Genomic DNA, 18,235 nt, shown 5'->3' on the forward strand with positions numbered 1-18,235 from the left:
AGGGAGCCATTTCTAATTTATTTGTTCAGATATCAAACACCCAACACTGACAGCTACTTTTCTCAGGTGCTGAGTAAACTGATTTACACATTTAAATTACTTACAAGTATTTTTAGGTGGTCTGCTTCTGTTGAGTTGAAACTTGCCAATTTGACATGGAATGTAAGATGTGTCTCTGCCTTTCGCTTAAATTTGTACAAAATTTTCAATACCCTTGCCCTTTATAAAAAATTTCATGAGAGAGAGAAAAAAAAAAGAGGAGGGTAAAAAGGTGGAATGTGAGGAAACTGTTGAAAATAAGTTGTTTAATTCTTTTAAACATGAGTTGGCCCCACTAGATTTCTCTTGGGCAATCATGGAAAAGGTACCTTCAAACACATCCTTTAACGAACAAATGGCTTTGTGAACTTTGTGTCCTTACACTATACCACACAGGTATCGCTCAAACCTCAGCCTTTCTAATGAGCACCTCAACACGCACAAAGACTCAGAACCAGAATGAGATTAATGGAATAAACTTCAGGATGCATTAAACTGTGTATGAGGGGGGAAAAACCAATTAACACATTCCTTCATTCAATAATGGCCTGAATCAGAGGTATTGATTAAAGGAGGAAGAGTACATGTTGATGTACTGTACCGAAACTTATGAAAGGGAACTTTATCCCAGGGTAGACTGGAAAGTGCAGTAGTTTGCTGTATTGTAGTAGCATTAATTTGGAAAGATTCCATAAACATGATTAGCTATCTGCTTATGCCTCAATAACCCAGCAACCAGCTGTACTAGACTCCTTTAATCTGCAAAAATAAATAACTAAATAAAAATAAATAAATAAATAAAAGATCATTGGAAGTATTTGACTGTGACCAAGTTTCACACAACACAAATATTTAACTTTAAAAGTCTGCAGATGAAACATTCAAATTTTTCACACTAATTTAATAGCTAAAATACAGACTGGCCTCCACAGCACAGGAAACCTGCTGGTATGAATATAAGGTAAATACAAATTGCATTGCCTTACCTCAGCTATATGCGGCATCGGGTTAAATCCACAGAGATTGCATACTACCTTCTTGCATTCTGTACATGTATTATAGTTGGGAGGATCTTTAGAACCAATATTGAGTCCAGTTTTACAAAGGGGACAAGACACTTTGGGTTGGCTGGCCTTTTCCGGTTCTGACAGCCCAGCAGGTTTTTTAGCTTCAGCAGCCTGAGGCTTGCTATCTTTAGCCAAACTAGGTTTCTTTTCCAAATCGGATCCCTTAGTGGTTAAAACGCTATCCACTTTTGTTGGCTCTGATTTTTCCGTCATAAGAGGCTTGGCTTCTTTCTTTACAGGAAGAGGTTTTGGAAAAGGCTGAGCCTGACCGGCCTCTTTGGGGGGTGCCGGAGAGGCAGGCAGCTGTGATGGGGGTTGAGGTTGCTTCACAGCAGGGCTGGGTGGAGGAGGACCTGATGTCTGCGTCCCTGGCTGACCTGCTGTGGAAATTAAATTGGAGGCCTGGCTGAAGATTGAAGCTCCAAACCCAAAAAGTTTCCCAGTAACTGTTTCTTGTGGTGTTGTAGGCTGAGGCTTAGGGGCATCGGTGATACCTCCCAGATTAAGGCTGAAACGCCTTGATTGCTCTGGAGTTTTCTGAGGCTGCTGGGGTTGAGGTGTCAGCTGCGCTGGCACAGGCTTGGGGCCTGCTCCCGCTTGTGGTCCTTTTGGAACTGGTTTGGTATCAGGCTTTGGAGCCGGTTTTGTTTGTAGCTTCTTAGGATCATCTTTCATTTGTGTTGGCTCAACAGGTCTTTGAGTTTTAGCATCTGATCTAGGCCCAGGCTGAGAAACAAGCTTGGGATCCGATTTTTGCCGAGACACTTGCGGTAGGGGTTTGTAGTCTGGTTTGTCCCCAGCTGGATGAGCAACTTGCGATGGCTTGGCAAGTTCTGGTTTTTGGGAGTCTGTTACTTTCTGTTGAGTTGATGGGGGTCTGGAACCTGCTGAACCCTGTTTCAGCCCTGGTGCTGCAGAGGTAGGCACAGTATCAGCCGTAGGCTTCTGTATACTGGGTTGTTTTTGCTTATCTTCAACCTGTGTTGGCTTAGCCTGATCAGACTTTGAAGCAGGATCCTTCTCCTGGGAGATGTCAGTAGGTTCAGCACGGGGTTGTTTTGATTTTACAGGGGGAGACTCAGGCATGGATGGTTGCTTTTTCTGTGGTAGGGGCTTTTTAGATTCTGCTAGCTGAGAAGGATCAGGTTTTGGAGGTTTCTTTTGAACTGGCTGCGGCTGGGGGGGTGGTTTAACTGTTGAAGGTGGAATGGGTGTCTTCTGTTTGGGTGGTAGCGGCTGCGGCCCAGGCCTCTGATCCGGTGCTAGGTCACCACCTAACGCTCTTTGCATCTGGCAGTTTAAACAGAGCCATTCTTTAATCTGCAGGAAAAATAAATAAATAAAGGCATTATAATTCAGACAGTTTAATACAATCAACATAATACTAGACTACTGTAGTACACTGCTTCTTGCAGTATTGCAGACCTTTGCATAAAAAGGGAGAAATATTACCACTAATATTGTTTTGCAGTTAACATTCACAACTGATTTTTTCATTCTTCTCCACATTCCTGTGATTCAAGCGATCAATGAGTCCACGCTTCTAACGATTTCACACCAGGCTGGATTCAGTTTACGCACAGCTGAACAATGGAGGAAAAAGGCTTTGGAATTTCATGGGGCCTCGCAATGATTCCTTTACAGCAAGAAATTGCCAAAATGGGGGGGGAGGGGGGGAACACAAAAAAGACTAACATAGTTTAACAAATAGACTCTGATGACTGAAAATGATAATTATAATCATAATCATTAATTATAATCATTAGAACAAAAGTAAATGCATAATTACCTTTAAGTGTACAACTATTGAATTCTTCATATAGCTTATGGTTTTGATAATGTTTTAAATTATAGGACACAGGAGTCACATTGGTAGTATATATGTACTCACTGAATTAGGAACAGAGGTGGGTTAATGAATTCCATGTACTTCCATAGACTCATACCTTACCACCAGTTTCTGAGGGCAAGTATTCATCTGGAATCAGTGAGGAGCTTTGCCTAAACTCTGATGGTACTTTAAAAACAGTAATTGGGTTTCCCCAAATTATTTTGTTATTAAAATAAGTTCCCAGGGTAATTCCCATAGGGCTATATACCATAGGCCTATATACCGTAGGCTATTTTCCAACATAGAGGGGAAGGAATAAAGTAAATAAATTATTTACCTATGTTCCTTGCCAATTCTACTAGCTCACAACTTTAATAAATTTTCCCTGTTTCCCACAAAGTGGTAAGAGAGGTAAAAAATACTTTCTACTAAAGAAAGAAACAAAAACCCTAAGTGGCCATCCCTACCATTGCACCGTTACCCTACTTATTCTGATAAATATGGCATATACACACTCTGGAATATGGGCTTGCAATTACTAACAGCTTCACAAAGAGATGTATGATTCCGCCCCCAATTGTAAGTTTACAGTAATCAAATTACCATTAATAATAATGCTACTGTCTTTTGTCTTCCATTTTCAGTGCAACATTTTTTTTCAGATTGTTTAAATAATCCTCCGACCTGCTTGCAACCCATATAGCAAATAGCTGCTAAAAAATTAAACTGACCGAAACAAAATTGGAACACTTGTTTCTGCTCTGCTATGAATTACTAAAGGAATTAAGTTCACAACTGCACAGGGGACCTGAGCAAAGATTACACTTAGCTTAACTTCCATTTTGGTTGACTGGTGATCAGCTCACTCAAAAGTCCCCTGTCCAGGGCCAATTTCAGCCGCAGTAAATCTAAATTAAAACAGCTGACTTTCGATATTAGTAATCCAATTTCATTATATAAATAGCTACCATTTCTGCATGATGTCCTCATGGTTTTCTTGACGATTTTCAAGTTTAATCAAAAAAAAACAAATTCTGGCCACATACTTTGAATATCCATGTCAGCTAATGCAGATGGCTGGCTTTGGCAAAGTGACTCAAGATTTCTTCTGTTAGGGAAGTGGGTTCTCCTCAACCACGGAGAAAGACAGAATTCTGCGAGGAACTTTTCAATGGGTCTAAGTGAGGAATGCCTTTTCCCATTAACCACAGATCTTTTACAGATATTTGGACAATGCACCTTTTCATAGTGATTCACTGCTCCTGTATTTTAAGCAAGGAACCAACCCAACGACATGAGAGGCTCAAGTGTCTTTGTTCTCCTGCTGCTTTTTGCCACCTCTGCAGCGTTTTCTTCCCCTCCCCCCCTCCATGAAAGCGCTGCACTTTAAAATATTCAATCCTTCCAGCAGGCATCAGGTGGGTTCTGAACATGCCCAAGAGCTAAGATCCCCGTAAGGATATTTAGTGCCTGCCTGTCCCTCGTTTTGCAATGGAACCACGGCAGTAACAGGTGCCTTTCTGCTCATGCTCAGCAGTTCTGAGCATCTTCCAGGAAATCTAAGTTTAAGTCAACATAGGTTCTTTGAGGCCCTGAATGAAGCATATGTGGGGTTGGGTGGGGCTACAGAATAAGCAGTCTGATTCGTACATTTAAGGTGTCTAGATTCTAATTGCATTTAAACTAAGCATTTAGGCTTGTCTTCAACATACAACTGGTCAAGTCTGATTATAGCATCTAACTGGAATCTAAACAAAAGTTATTTCTATACTACTGTTTTCAACACAAACTTGCATAGAAGACACAACCTGAACTCTCTCATCTGCTATTTTCTCCTACCTATAATACATATATATATTTTTTCCCTCCTCTGGTATTAAACTGAAGCCTTTAAAAATAAAAGTGAATTTGCAACTCCTACAGCTGAACATCAAAATGGGAAGTTTAGAAAGTTTTACTTTACTGTATTTTTTTTTAATTCTTCTGTTTTAGACATAAAATTACTCCCATGCATTTCAGTGGGAGGAATTAAGTGCCACAACCCTAAAGCAATTATAACTTACACATATCATCTTCAGACAAATACAAAATTGTACAAACTGCAGTTCTTTGATTGGAACTGCAGGAGTTCAAAATGAAGTACATTACAAGACACATTTTTTTGTAACAAACACTGACCTGTTCATATTTCTACTGTAATTAGAGAGATTTTCCATGAACTTTAATGGGAGTAGGCTTCTGTTAAGTACAGACTGAACTGGCATGTTATTACGGATGATGTAAAATTTGCTATGCCTGTAGATACATAACACTTTAATTTGTGGCTATCCTCAAGCATCTCATTAGACAGCAATTCTTCAATTTCCATCCTAAATTTCTTTCTCCATGTTTTATCTCTACTAGAATTAAAAGACCTAACATGAACACATGAGCTTTTGCAGTTCCCCTCTACTGTAATGGAGAGTTTTCATTGTTGTTGAGGATCCTAAGCTGTGTTTTTTGCACTGGTAAATTTGCGGGGGGGGGGGGGGGGGGAGGAGGAAGAGGAAGGTACTTTAACAAATGTCCTCCATGTCACTCTAATCCCTGACTGTGCTTTTGACCCTCTGAGAGGCTGATGAATGATTGCTCTTGATAACAGCCTCCTAACAGACGTTATAGGCACAGTTGAAGATCGCATTTTCCACTTATTTTCAACTACACAGAACTATTCAGAGCTGACTTCTGATTAACTACTGACAGAACTGACTTCCAAACTATTAATATTCTTCCTAATGACAAAAATTATTTTTTGCAGCTGTTGCAGAAGAAATACTTGAGAGATTTCCTTCAACCTGAACCTTATACCATTGAGCAACGTGACCAGGACTATAACAGATATATCTGACAGATTTGACATTGCAAACTAAACTTTTCATGATAGAAACTTACTACCATTTTTGTTCAGATTTCAACCACTGAATACAGAAAATGCAACCTTGCCTTCTAACTCACTGATATAAAAGTTAGACCTCCTCAAAACAACAAACAAATAGTTAAAATACATTTTAGGTACTAATCAGCCACAACATCTAAAAAAATTTTAAAAGCTTCACAAAGACTCTGTTAGCTGGGAACACCCAGTGAATTTATTCATGATGTTTTACTAGCAACATCTATGGAGAATTAAAATTAAGAAGATTAAAGCATCCTGTTCTATAGCTCGCTTTGCTTCTTGTATTCCATATCTGACAGTTGACTCCAATAATAAGTATAGGTTACACTTGAGTTCTCATCCCAAATACAGCCAACACAATTGAAGGCAATTTGGCAATTCCTTTGTGAATTTGTTCATATTTGTTCTAACTATGCAAACCCACCAAAAGCAACAGGAAATCTGTCAAAGAGTAAGTGCATTGATTGGCATGCTGAATTTCTGTTCTTGCAGATGTAGTGAAAGAAGAGAATCCAGCCTGATTCTAAGATTCCAGATGTGAAATGATAAAGAAATTTTGACTTGCAAATTGAACATTTTTCATTTACAAATTGCTAGCATACAACAGAAATGAAGCTCTCGGAAGCCATTTTAACAGCCCTTTTTCAGAACAGAGCTACATTTTAAGATAATGGGTCTCATTCTCATTTAGACTAGTCATTTGGTACTATAAAAAGGAACTTGAAGATAGACATAAAATTTAAAGATCATTACATTGCCACAGAAATGTAAAGGGACACTGCTGACATTGCTCAGCTCTGCCCCAAAGCTTTATCAAGGAAATCAGTTTCTAGCTAGGAAAAATATTTGCTTATTTGGTTCCTGACAACTTCAGGGGGAACAAAAGTCAGGAAGCCAGATTCAGGTCTTTTAGCAGACATTTCTGCCAAGATGCTATGAGGAACATGAAAAATAAAGCACTTGAAGCTGCATAAAATCAAGGTCTCAAGTAGGATGGTAGAATACTGCAAGAGAGCAGAAACTAGATCACAAAGTCATGTTAGGAACAAGGAAGAACTACTGTTGAAGAACAAACTTAGCAGGTATCTCAACGTACAACTGAAAAGGTCTTCTAAAAAAGCTAGGGCAATACTAGAAACAAAGTTTTCCTTCAGCACCATTCCTTTTTAAATAAAAATCCCAGCTATTCAAACTTATTACACTCAAACGTGTTCACAGCAGGAAATCTTTCTTTCCCGAATGAGGATGAGTTAACACTACAAAATAAGTATCTATACTCCTTGGAAATATCAGATATTAAAGGAAGACTAGGGAGTTCATCAGGAAGCACTGCCTCCAGATGCTCACAAGCATGACGCTACGTTCCAGTCAGCACCACGTTCCCCACGTATCAGTTCCACAAACTGCAGCAACAGATACGAGCACTGTATCTTCCTGCTAAATCACTGTTGGGGCAAACGTTTTAAACAAACAGTTTTAAAAGACTGTTTTAAATGCCACTTATACCTTGAAGCTATTTTAAAACTGCTAAAATGCATTACTATATGAACTGTATTACAGTTTTCACAATCTTAAAACATATTTTGCTACACTGTTTAAATTACTAATACAAAAAAAGCTATAGTTTGCGTATGAGCTATGAGAGTTTGGGGAACTATTATTTGATAGCTTATATAATTTGAACCATAAAACAAAATAGTGAACACAATCTTGTGACATTTTATTTTTTGGAACGGCAGATTCATGAATCCCTAGAAATTAGTTTTTACAGCTAAATATGTATTTAAGCTGCCTCATACATAGTACAAGGAAAAAAAATAAACAAACAGAGCTCAGCACACTGCATTATGCATCACTGCAATAAGTGCTGATTGCTTCCATTATCTGCACTGAGGTCTAACATACTGGAAATATATGAATGATTAGCAAAAGGTACAACTGCAAAGCAAGAGTACAGTAAGGAAGAGGTTAATAAAGCTCATCCAGGCTGCACAGAGTGTGTGTCTAAGTGAAAAATCACTGGGATTCGAAAAGAGATTATTCGGTCTGCTCCGAGCAGGGCCGGGCCGTGCTTCCTGCCCAGTGACTACCCAGCAACCAGCATCTCCAAATCACATGGCCTCACATAGTAGTAAATTACAGTTGCTGGGCAACAGCAATACGGGCACAGATGGCTCCCTGCAGCTGACATCTTTAGCTATGCAGATTAATTTATTATTTACTGGTGCTAAGAACTGGACAGGACAGTTTTTTCTGGGCTAATGATAAAGCAATTCAAAAATATTGGAGAATATTGCCCAATTAAAACAGCGAGAAATTATTTGTCATGTCTAGGTGTTAGTTTGTGCCTTCCTGTTTTTCCGCTTTCATTAAAAGAAAAAAAAAAAAAAAGACCCACCCACCCACGGGGGGATCAATATCATTAATACATCTCATCCAAATCATAAGGCAGCAATGTAGGCACATAGTCTTCCTCTGAGAGAGAAATGGTGTTGGAGTATATTTAAGAATATTCCACAGAGAGAAATAAAATTCCACACTTTCATAACCCCTTTTATTTGAGGATCTTTACAATTTTCCAAAATGCCTGTGTATACTAAAGAAATGATATTAACTTAATTTGGTCACAAAAAAATCACACATAATCTCCACTTACATATGAATTGCAGTCTTAGTAATACTGGGACATCCCAGATACTCTTTGAACCAAAACAAATATTTTGCACTAAAATATTTCAAACTTTAATCATTTTTAAAAAAAACAGTGCTTTCTTTTCTTTTCTTTTTTCCCCCCCTTCATTTCTTCACACCTCATGATTAAAGCAGTTTATGGTCAGATTCAAGCCCTTACATTTTTTTCTGCTTTATTTTGCTTAACTTATATAACTGTAAATAACCCCCTCCAAGGCTAAAATTACATAGGGCTTGCAGGGTCAAAGTTATTTCTCCTGCTATAAGAAAAGCTTAGACTTTGCGACATGTCACTGTCCATAGTGAGAGCAGTTTTGTTTTTGTTTATATCTCATTTCTAGTGCACATTGCATTCTGGTTCTTATACACTACTACAATGCTGCAGTGTTCAGTCTGTAAGCTGCAGAGAATATTTGAATTCAATCAATAACTTTCTTTACTGTTATGTTATCAACCAAGATTTAATAAAGCCACTTCTATTAATTCTATTCTAGGCTTAAGCAAAACCTATCTGGATTCACCACAGGAATTACAGTCAGATCCCTTACCTATATGAATACTGCTTTAAATTATTATATTTCCCGTTCCCTGTACAAGCTAATAATAAGGATAACTGGGGAAAATAAATACATTTCTGACTGGTTAAATTATCTTTATTTACTGAAAATGTATAATTTCTAAGCATTTCCCACACTTTAGAATATTTGACGATATAGCATGTTAATAAAAACAAATACTGAAAGTGTTATTAATCATTTTGAGCATTTTGAACCAAATGATGATACCCTTAAATCACATATGGTTCTGATGTGATCATATACAAAAACAGAAGCAGAAAGAAACAGCAGAATCAAGGCTGTAGTAGCTAGAGCAACAGGTATGGAGGTTTCCTAGATCTACTGAAAGAAGAAAAATAAAAACATCAGGAAAATCTTTTCCATTTGGGTTAAAAAAAATATTTTTTTTCCTCTGGAAAACTGAAAAATGGTGTAGATCTATTAAAACATTTTACTTGACCTGAAATGATATATTTCACTTTGGGAGACTCTACTTCCCCCTGCCCCTCCCCCTCCTTTTATTCTTTTTCTTTCCATTAGCATTAAATCAATTTTGATACAAATATGCCATTTCAAAAACAGCCAGAACCAATAAAATACTTTTAAAGTTCACTTAAACTCTGTCCAGAAAAATCTCTGGGCAAGCAAACAAGTCTTACACCAATATACACATCTTCACATTATCTGAACATACAACTCGTTTTCAATGAGTATTACACCTGGCTCCAAGATTTATTTCAAATGGTCTCTCAAAAACATACTGAAACAGTGGAAGAAATGCAGACTGCGGTAGAGAAATGGTATGAAAAATAAGCCCTCCTAAAAGCTACTTTAGAGACAGGCATTCCCTAAGCACACACATCCATCGAGGGGCAGGCTCACGGAGGACAGCTAGCATACAGCCAAGTCTCCAGCATTAACAGTTTCAACACTTCACTTTATCTTCAACTTTACATATGCCCATCGTAAAGAATGTAATGATATATTATTACAATTTAAACCACAGTTCAGTCCATGTTGTGCATATCTTCCCATGATTAGCTCACAGGGGATGAAAATCTACTACAACTATCAAATACATGCACTGGTCATGAGATTAAAGCTACAGTAATTCATGCTTTTCAGTCATGCTTTATCAAAAACTATCGATAAATGTTTAAGGAACTGGATAGTCTGTCAGATGCCTTTTCTCATTTTAAAGATCATACTATTCAGGCGACCTACAGGGCAGAATCATCTTTTGGGAAAGTGCTAGTTTCTGTTGCTAACGGCTCATGGGAGTGGTTGTGGCAGAAAGAAATTGGAAAAAAAATGCACACTTGATACAAGATTTTAATGTATGTGAAAGGAAAATGGAAGACAGAACCAGTCATCAAACCCGTTTAGATCATTTTTCCCTCTACTTTATGCAACTGTTGCTAGGCACTCATATGCCACGGTGATGAGTGGAATATGAATACCGAGACAGATTAGAGCGATATATGTCACCAAACACATTAGGTATGGTGCGTTTCTCTCCAGTCTGCTGTACAAAACCAGGACACAGACTGTACCTTTCCCCAAGGGCACTGCAATATCAGATAGTTCAGAGAAACAGTTCAAGGGGTCTGACCTTGCGGCAATACAGATATCTTTTTCTGGTCTTAGTTACAAAATCCTCTCTACTGAGTTAAAGTAGATAGATTGCATGTGCTATGGCATTTTAAGCAGAGGTCTGAATGAAGGAAAAAAAAAAAAGAACCTGAATCACCTTTTTATCATGGTTTTAAAATGTATGCAATCTACTCCCTGAACCAGTTTGTAAAGCCTGCTGTATCCCTTCCAGAATCAATTAGAAATATATAACATAGAAATACGTAAATTTAGAAAGATCTATACTGGAAAAGTCATTCACTGTGTTAGTGATGAAGGCTTAACTGTAAGAAACTTAAAGAAGGTGCCAAGAATTTCTTAAGGCAGTTCAAGCAGCTTAAAGGGTAAAAGTTGGAGAACTGAAATAATATAAATCCTCTTCTAAAAGCCTTTCACTCTCCTCACCTCCATTTTGGAATTACTATTTTGGGGACAGGTAATGTGTTTTAAAATAAACAATAAAAATAGAGCCTATAAATTCTATGGGAAAGGCAACATCACAGGAGTGCAGAATTGTGAAACTTGGCAATAAACAATACTGAAGGACAGCAGGGGGAAAAAAAAATCAAAGTATGATAATAAGAGGAGAACATACATTTCAGTAAGTGCATGGGCAAGAGACAAAGACTTTTCTTCTGTAACATTTAAAAAGGACTTAAAATAAGAAAGACCAAAAGAAAGATTACACCATAATCAAGAAAATTGTACAGTAAGATACAAACCATCATTTTCATGACAGAAAGGAAGTAATGTGTAAAATATTGTAAAGAAGGAATCAAAAAAAAATTTGTCAATAATCTGACTAGTCAAAGAAAAGGGAAACTAGAAGGGAAGTTTGAGAATAGCTAAGCAGATCCAGTGAATTTTGAAGATGAAATTCTGAGTTAAAATTTTCCAAATGCCAGAGCAGGTTCTACTGCTTTGCTCCAGCTGTTTGGTCACAAAAGCCAGATGTGATTTTCATTACACTTCACTGCAGATAGGAGCAGGACATCCACAGTGAAGTTTCGGCAAGACAGCTGGAGGTACAAAGCTGAGCAGAAAGAGCGAGCTCTGAGAAGGAGTCATGAGATTTGAACAGCTGAATACATTAGAAGTGCAATACCTTCATTTATTGAAACGATTTCATCATGAAATAAATGCATATCCTACGTTTATTTCAATGTGTAATATGAAATGCAAATTTGCTTTTACATATGTATGTAATCAGATAGTCTTAAATGCATCTGTATTATTGTTTTAAAGTCCCAAATTTCACGCTAATAGAGTACCCGCTTCAAAAATTAGTAGTTATTCATGGAATTTCCAAATACTTTGAGACTTTCTTACATAAACACTCTCTCAAAATCCATTTCATTCAAACATGACAAAGTCACTGGCCATTTCCATGGGAGATCTGAGGTTTTAAAAGGAAGCCTGCTTGACAAGGTGACAAGAAATAAACAGCTAGGTGTCCATAAATAAATTTAAGAAGTTTTTGTCTAAAAACATTCTGTCAGAACTTGAAGATAAAGTTTTCTTATGAAAGTCCCTCTTTTACTTTAACATCAATGCACCATATTTCTTGTTTGTTATATATAAATATACCTTTTTTTTCATCCCAAACTGTCCAGAACCACATGTTGATAATGTGATGCAGAAGTTCAGGTTTTAAATAAAAGTTACTTTTTCTTATGCAGGCCCTGATAACATAATCTTTGAGCACCTGGGTGCAGATGCTCTGAAATTTCTGCAGTGTTGTTCAAGTCACTCCTCTTCTACCCTAATGGATCTGCCAACATTTAATGACAGCTATCTCCATCCTGAATTTCCTTAAACTCAAACAAGGGAATACCCTCCCTAAGAATGCAATGTGCTGCCAATGGTTACCACAACTAGTCTTTCAGGTTTAAATTTGCAATTTCAAAAAGCAACAAAACAACAAATAATTTAATTTTCACATGCAAAAAATCTGCTATTTGTCACCCAGGCACTCACCTAAAAATATCACTAATAATCATGTGCACTGGAATGAAATGTAACTATTAGCAATGTTCTGAAATCATTGCAGTACTAAGCAAACAGTTTGTCCAGAAAGGTTTTGGAGTCTCAGTCCCTTCGGAATACTTAAAACTTGACTGGACACAGTTCTAGGTAACCTGCTCCAGCTGACCCTGTTTTGAGCAGGGGAGATGGACTAGGTACCTCCAGAGGTGTCTTCCAACCTCAGTTATTTTACTATTCTATGGTTCTAAATCAGGTGACATTATTTGTCACATTCAAAATATAGTAGCAGTCTGTATCTCCTCTCATTGGCATCTCTGATCAGCTAAACTAATACCAAAACAAGACAAAAATAAGCTTCCTAAATACCCTTTCTGGCTGCTTCATCGCTGTTTTTTTCTTTGATGCCATGTCTGCTATGTTTGAATTTCTATAAATTAATAAAACTTTTGGTACTGAAAACAAGTGAGAACAAATAAAAACCACACTGTAAATTTAAGAATTAGAGTATCAGGATGTATAAGCAGCTGTTCAAGCAATACAAAGAGATCAGATGTTAACATGAAGCCTTATTCCCATGTAGAGCAAGTAAAGAACAAAGAGATATATAACCATATAAATCAAGCTACTGCAAACATTAGGTTAAAGCAAGTTCATTTTAAGTATACTGTCCTAATATTACTTTCTATGTCATTTCTATGTTCTATAATTACAGCAGGTACGGTGATCAAGGTTAGAAACAGTCCACAGAGATCTCTTTCTTAATATCCCGCCAGACTGAAATAATCTGAGTATCACCAAGTCAAAACCCATGACTCAGGCTTTCAGCTAATGAACATTGGCACATTTACAAAGCAAATCCACCCCACATCCATTTCCAAACCAAATCTCAGCATCTGTGTGATGAGCTTTGCTAGAAGATTACAGGAAAAAAAAAAAAGAAAAAAAAAGAACCAAAAAAAAAGCCTTAAGTGTTAACATATATATCATTAAAACCTAAGTTATTTCCCACAGTCTGTGATGTTTATTCTTCTTTTCTCACACAGTAGGGCAATGAACACTGTTTCATGTTTTGTTTAGTTAGTTCTTATAGCAGCATATTTTACTGATTTATAAACATATTAGCACACGATGCCTATAGTGGCCAGGTTATAAATGTGGCAAGTGAATGCTCAAAACCAAGCAAGATGGACCCTCCTCTTTCTTACTCCCTGCCCAAATCTTTTTTCTTTCTTATTCTTTTTGTACGAAGGAATTAGAGAACCCACCTCCTCTAAACACTGTATAAACACAGAACTATTACCTTCTTTTCTCCTAATTTCACACCCTTTTACTGACACATAATTTTCCCCAAAAACATGATTTTTTTCTCTCAACTTATTAAGACCTTAAATGATCATGATGATACACTGTAACAACTCTGACCTTTCAGCATAATGAGGGTATGCTTATTTTTGTGCTCTGGCAATGAACATGAATTTAAAAGTTACTCACCTCTGTTATATGAGGATTAGGATTAAATCCACACAGACTGCAGACTACAGTATGACATTGTGTGCACGTATTGTAATTGGCCTTTTCTGGAGTGTGCAGCAGCAGTTCAGTGGTAGTGCAAAGAGGACAAAAGGTTTTCTTTGGGGCTGATTCAGCAGGTTTTTCAGGCCCTGGTTGCTGGCCTGGTGGTTTTGTAGGTCCCAGTTGCTGTGCTGGGAGCTTTATAGCCCCTGCAGTCTGAGGAGACGGTTTTGCAGGCCCTGCCTGTGGTGGCACTTGTTTTACAGGCCCTGTTTGCTGCAGAAGTGGCTTACCAGGTCCAAGCTGTGATGGTTGTTTTGCAGGTCCTGTTTGCTGAGCAGATGGCTTTTCAGGTCCAGGTTGCTGGGGAGGCTGTTTGGGAGGCCCTGTTTGCTGAGAGGGTGGCTTTGCAGGACCTGCTTGCCGTGCTGGCTGTTGAGATGGTTGTTTTACAGGTCCTGGCTGCTGGGATGATGGTTTTGTGGGAGGTGGTGCTTGGGATGATGTTCTAGCAATATCTGGTTGCTGTGGTATTGGTTTTGTTACACCTGGTGAAGGTTTTGCAGAAGTTTGTTGTTGAACAGGCTTTGTTGGTTCCAATTGTTGGGACTGAGATTTTTGTGGTCCTCGTGGTTGGGGTGGCTGTTTTGTTTGTTCTACCTTAGAATCTGTTGGGTGACCAGGGCCTGTTTTCTGAATTTGCTTTGGTTCCCCAGGTTGCTGCGGCTGAGGCACTGGTTTGGAAGACTCAGGTCTGACAGTTCCTTGTTGCTGAACAACTGGCTTTGGAGACTGTTGTTGAGCTGGGTGTTTTGCAAGGCCCCTTTGCTCCTCAAGTTTTCCCTGCTCCTTCTGAGCAACTTTTTGTTTCCTACCAGCTTCTTCGTGGGTCGCATCTGAATCTGATATCAAATCAAAAGGATTGAATTTGTTCACAACTGAAGTGACTGCACTCAACGGATTGGCTTCTGAAAGAAAACTGGGCATCATACTTGGCTTCTGATCTTCTTTAAAATCAGTCCTGGACTTTGATTCCCTTAGACTAATAGAAGAAGGGCTCCGTCCAGGTGCCCGTTGTTCTGTCTTCAGTACATCTACTGTTCTGCTTTTACTTAAACTCGATGGTCCCGGATCTGGAGGCTTACCTGGTTGTCTGGGATAGTGGCTTATATCAGGCTCAGGATGTCTGCAGAGAGAAAATATAATAAAATTAAAATAATGCAAAGCACTTGAAAAATAAGTTAAAACAAGATATATCTGTGACACTGAAAGTGCTTTGGTAACATTGTGAAGTTTCTCAGATGTTTAAGTGTCTGGAAGATCAAGGCTTAGAACACACAGTGCATGTAAAATATGTATTTAAAATATGTATTTTTCTAGAAAGGCTTAAGTAAATATTCAGTCATAGACTAATTTATTATTTAGAAAGTAATCTAATATAAGAACCATGTTTATCCAGTTAATTTTCTCACCAAGAAGTAAGAAGAACTCAGAGCTACTACTTTCCATTTTATCTAAACCCAAATGACGGCCTCTGTACTCTATCCCTTGGGATGAAAACATGGAGAAACAGAGAAGGCTAAAAGAAAAAGAGGTGTTTGAAAATTAGCAAATCAAAGCACAGCCATTTGAGAAAAACACTGCACTTTACACAATGTTTATGTAACTGTTCTGGCTATCTGTACAAAATTTGAATATGTTTACAACTCAATATGCAACAGGGATTTAAAATCCTAAAATCCAGGCACATAAAGAAGTAGGTGCTTCTTTTTTTGAAGTACTTCCCTTGTATTTTCGAGTATTTCCTTTGCACCCATCCACCTATGAATCAGTAGAATTTTCAAACAGATGAAACACTTGCCAGCTCACAGAATTAGTCTTAAAGCTTTTCTATAAATAGAACAATTATGGACCTGCCTCCCCAGCATCACCCCAACAATTTACCTTATCTAGCAATAAAAAGAATCTCTTATGTAGAACTTCTCCTAATTCTCTTAATAGTATCATTTTGCTTTGTTTTTATATAGGAGAATAGAAGGCTAAGAAAGAAGAAACCAAAATCAAGATCATCTCTTTATATGCGGCACAGTGTTCTACTTGTTGCTATACTCAGCTGTAGCTTGAGGAAATCATGTTGTAGTCAGTGCTACTGTATTTTTTGCCAAAGGATGCAGCACAATATTCTATTCAGCGCTATCACTGTGCTTTTGTTGAAAGATACGGTGTTTGCCTCTGTGCCACAACAGCATTGCAACTATAAAATTTTCAGTTTTGGATTTGAGATATTCAGTTAACTATGATCTTGTTTTTCCAGACATGCCATTTCTTCTTATGCATCCATGAGCATAAGCAATCACTCATTATATTTAACTCATATTCCAAAAACAAAACTGTGCAATGTTTTTAGTTAAGAGTTTTATCAGAAGTCTGCAGAGCTATATATAGTAGAAACATTTAAAACTGTATTTCACATTAATAATATTCCCCTAGGCTTACTATTATCCCTGATTAATATTTTGAGTTTTCATTACATGCCTGGTGATGGCAATATAAAAAGAAAAATCTAAGTGGAGGCCATTTCTGCGCTCATAATTTTCACAGCATGTGATATTCTCACAACCTTGTAACTGATTTTTTTTTGGAAAATTAAAAATTTCCACATTAAATGCTTGTCAAGAATGAACTATTTCCAGGCTCCTAGGGGTCCATTTATGCTTCTCCATTCTCCCAAAATTATTGGCCTCAGTACTTGAAAGTTTAGAAAATTAATATGCAACTCAGTGAAGTGAGCAGGAGTGTTTCCATTGACATCAGTGAACTTTAGATTGGTCATCTCATTATTCATAAGAAGGATAATTCAGAAAAGCCCAACCATAACCCAATTCTTGAAAATGTTTGTATCTCTTCTAATAAAAAAAATAATTTTACAGTTTCATTAGCAACTAGGTAGGTCTATCTGCAGTTTAGTTTCTTACTGTTCAGATGTGTGCATAGTAGGTTCATCCAAAGAAGTACTACTTGGTAACTGAAATCAAGTAGCTATTATATTAGTGACAGTCTGGTACACTTCCAGCATTAATGTTTGAAAGTGTTCAAAACATTGGAAGGCTCCTTTCAATGATGCAAAGAACAAGGGCAGAAAAAAAAAAAAAAGAGGATCAATGGTACAATTAAAAATCAGGTCAGGAAACAGGGTTCTGTGCTCAAATCTTGAAAACAAAACATGGAAATTTGGAAGTGGAAAAAAACACAAGATTGTTCTTAAAAATCAAACTTAGACATGAGCAGGAATAAATAACTGTGGGTCCGTTTTGGCACAGAGTTCTCTTCCAGCTTTCATTTTATCAAAATAATGTTCCATAAGTTTACACCCTGATCAGATGTCAGGATTTAAAATGAGATTAAATCCCATGAATCTAGGGGAAACACACCAGGTGATTCTGCAAGACTGCTGGCACAGACCAGACTTGTCTTGCCCTTACACATAAAAACCCAGTGTTTCTAGACAGAGACAGATTGGGCTTAGGTAGTGGAACAAAAGCCTTGAAAGGGCAATTTTTAAAGAAATGTTATCCTGTGAAAAGCCAGAACTTGCTCCATTTAGTTTTAGGTAGTTGGAAATTGAAACCTTCTTTTGTAGAACTATTTTACAACCAACCACAGACTAAGATTTAAAATTTTTAATTAATTTGGATAATCAGCAATTCCCCCCTCTAAAACCTTTTTTTCATTATTTGGCAAGAATTTTCTTTTAAATATTTTGAAATGGGAAAAATGCCATCATTTTAAAGTTGCCGTTCCAGAATATTAAGTCAAACAAAACCATTCATTCCTCCCTCCCCTAATCATACTGCTGTGTTTCTCCTAACTTTGGCCTTGATTCACAAAGCTCATCTTTATTCATTTAAAGTAATATTATGACCAAATCAAAGCTCACTTTGGAGTCAAGGGGCAGTTTAACACCAATAGTATTGGTCTAGTTCTT

General features: G+C 37.5%; 1 protein-coding gene across 1 annotated transcript in view; it reads right to left on the reverse strand.

The window, feature by feature from the left end:
* PCLO (piccolo presynaptic cytomatrix protein) overlaps window positions 1-18,235 on the reverse strand; it is a 371,210-nt gene that overhangs the window by 349,383 nt on the left and 3,592 nt on the right. The window contains exons 2-3 of the mRNA XM_067289979.1: window positions 14,230-15,436; window positions 1,026-2,426 (exon numbers count right to left, since the gene is read on the reverse strand). Coding sequence (XP_067146080.1) covers window positions 1,026-2,426; window positions 14,230-15,436 — 2,608 coding nt within the window. The remainder of the gene's footprint in view (window positions 1-1,025; window positions 2,427-14,229; window positions 15,437-18,235) is intronic.

The sequence above is a fragment of the Apteryx mantelli genome, chromosome 1 (assembly GCF_036417845.1).
Source record: "Apteryx mantelli isolate bAptMan1 chromosome 1, bAptMan1.hap1, whole genome shotgun sequence".
Taxonomy (NCBI): Eukaryota; Metazoa; Chordata; class Aves; order Apterygiformes; family Apterygidae; genus Apteryx; species Apteryx mantelli.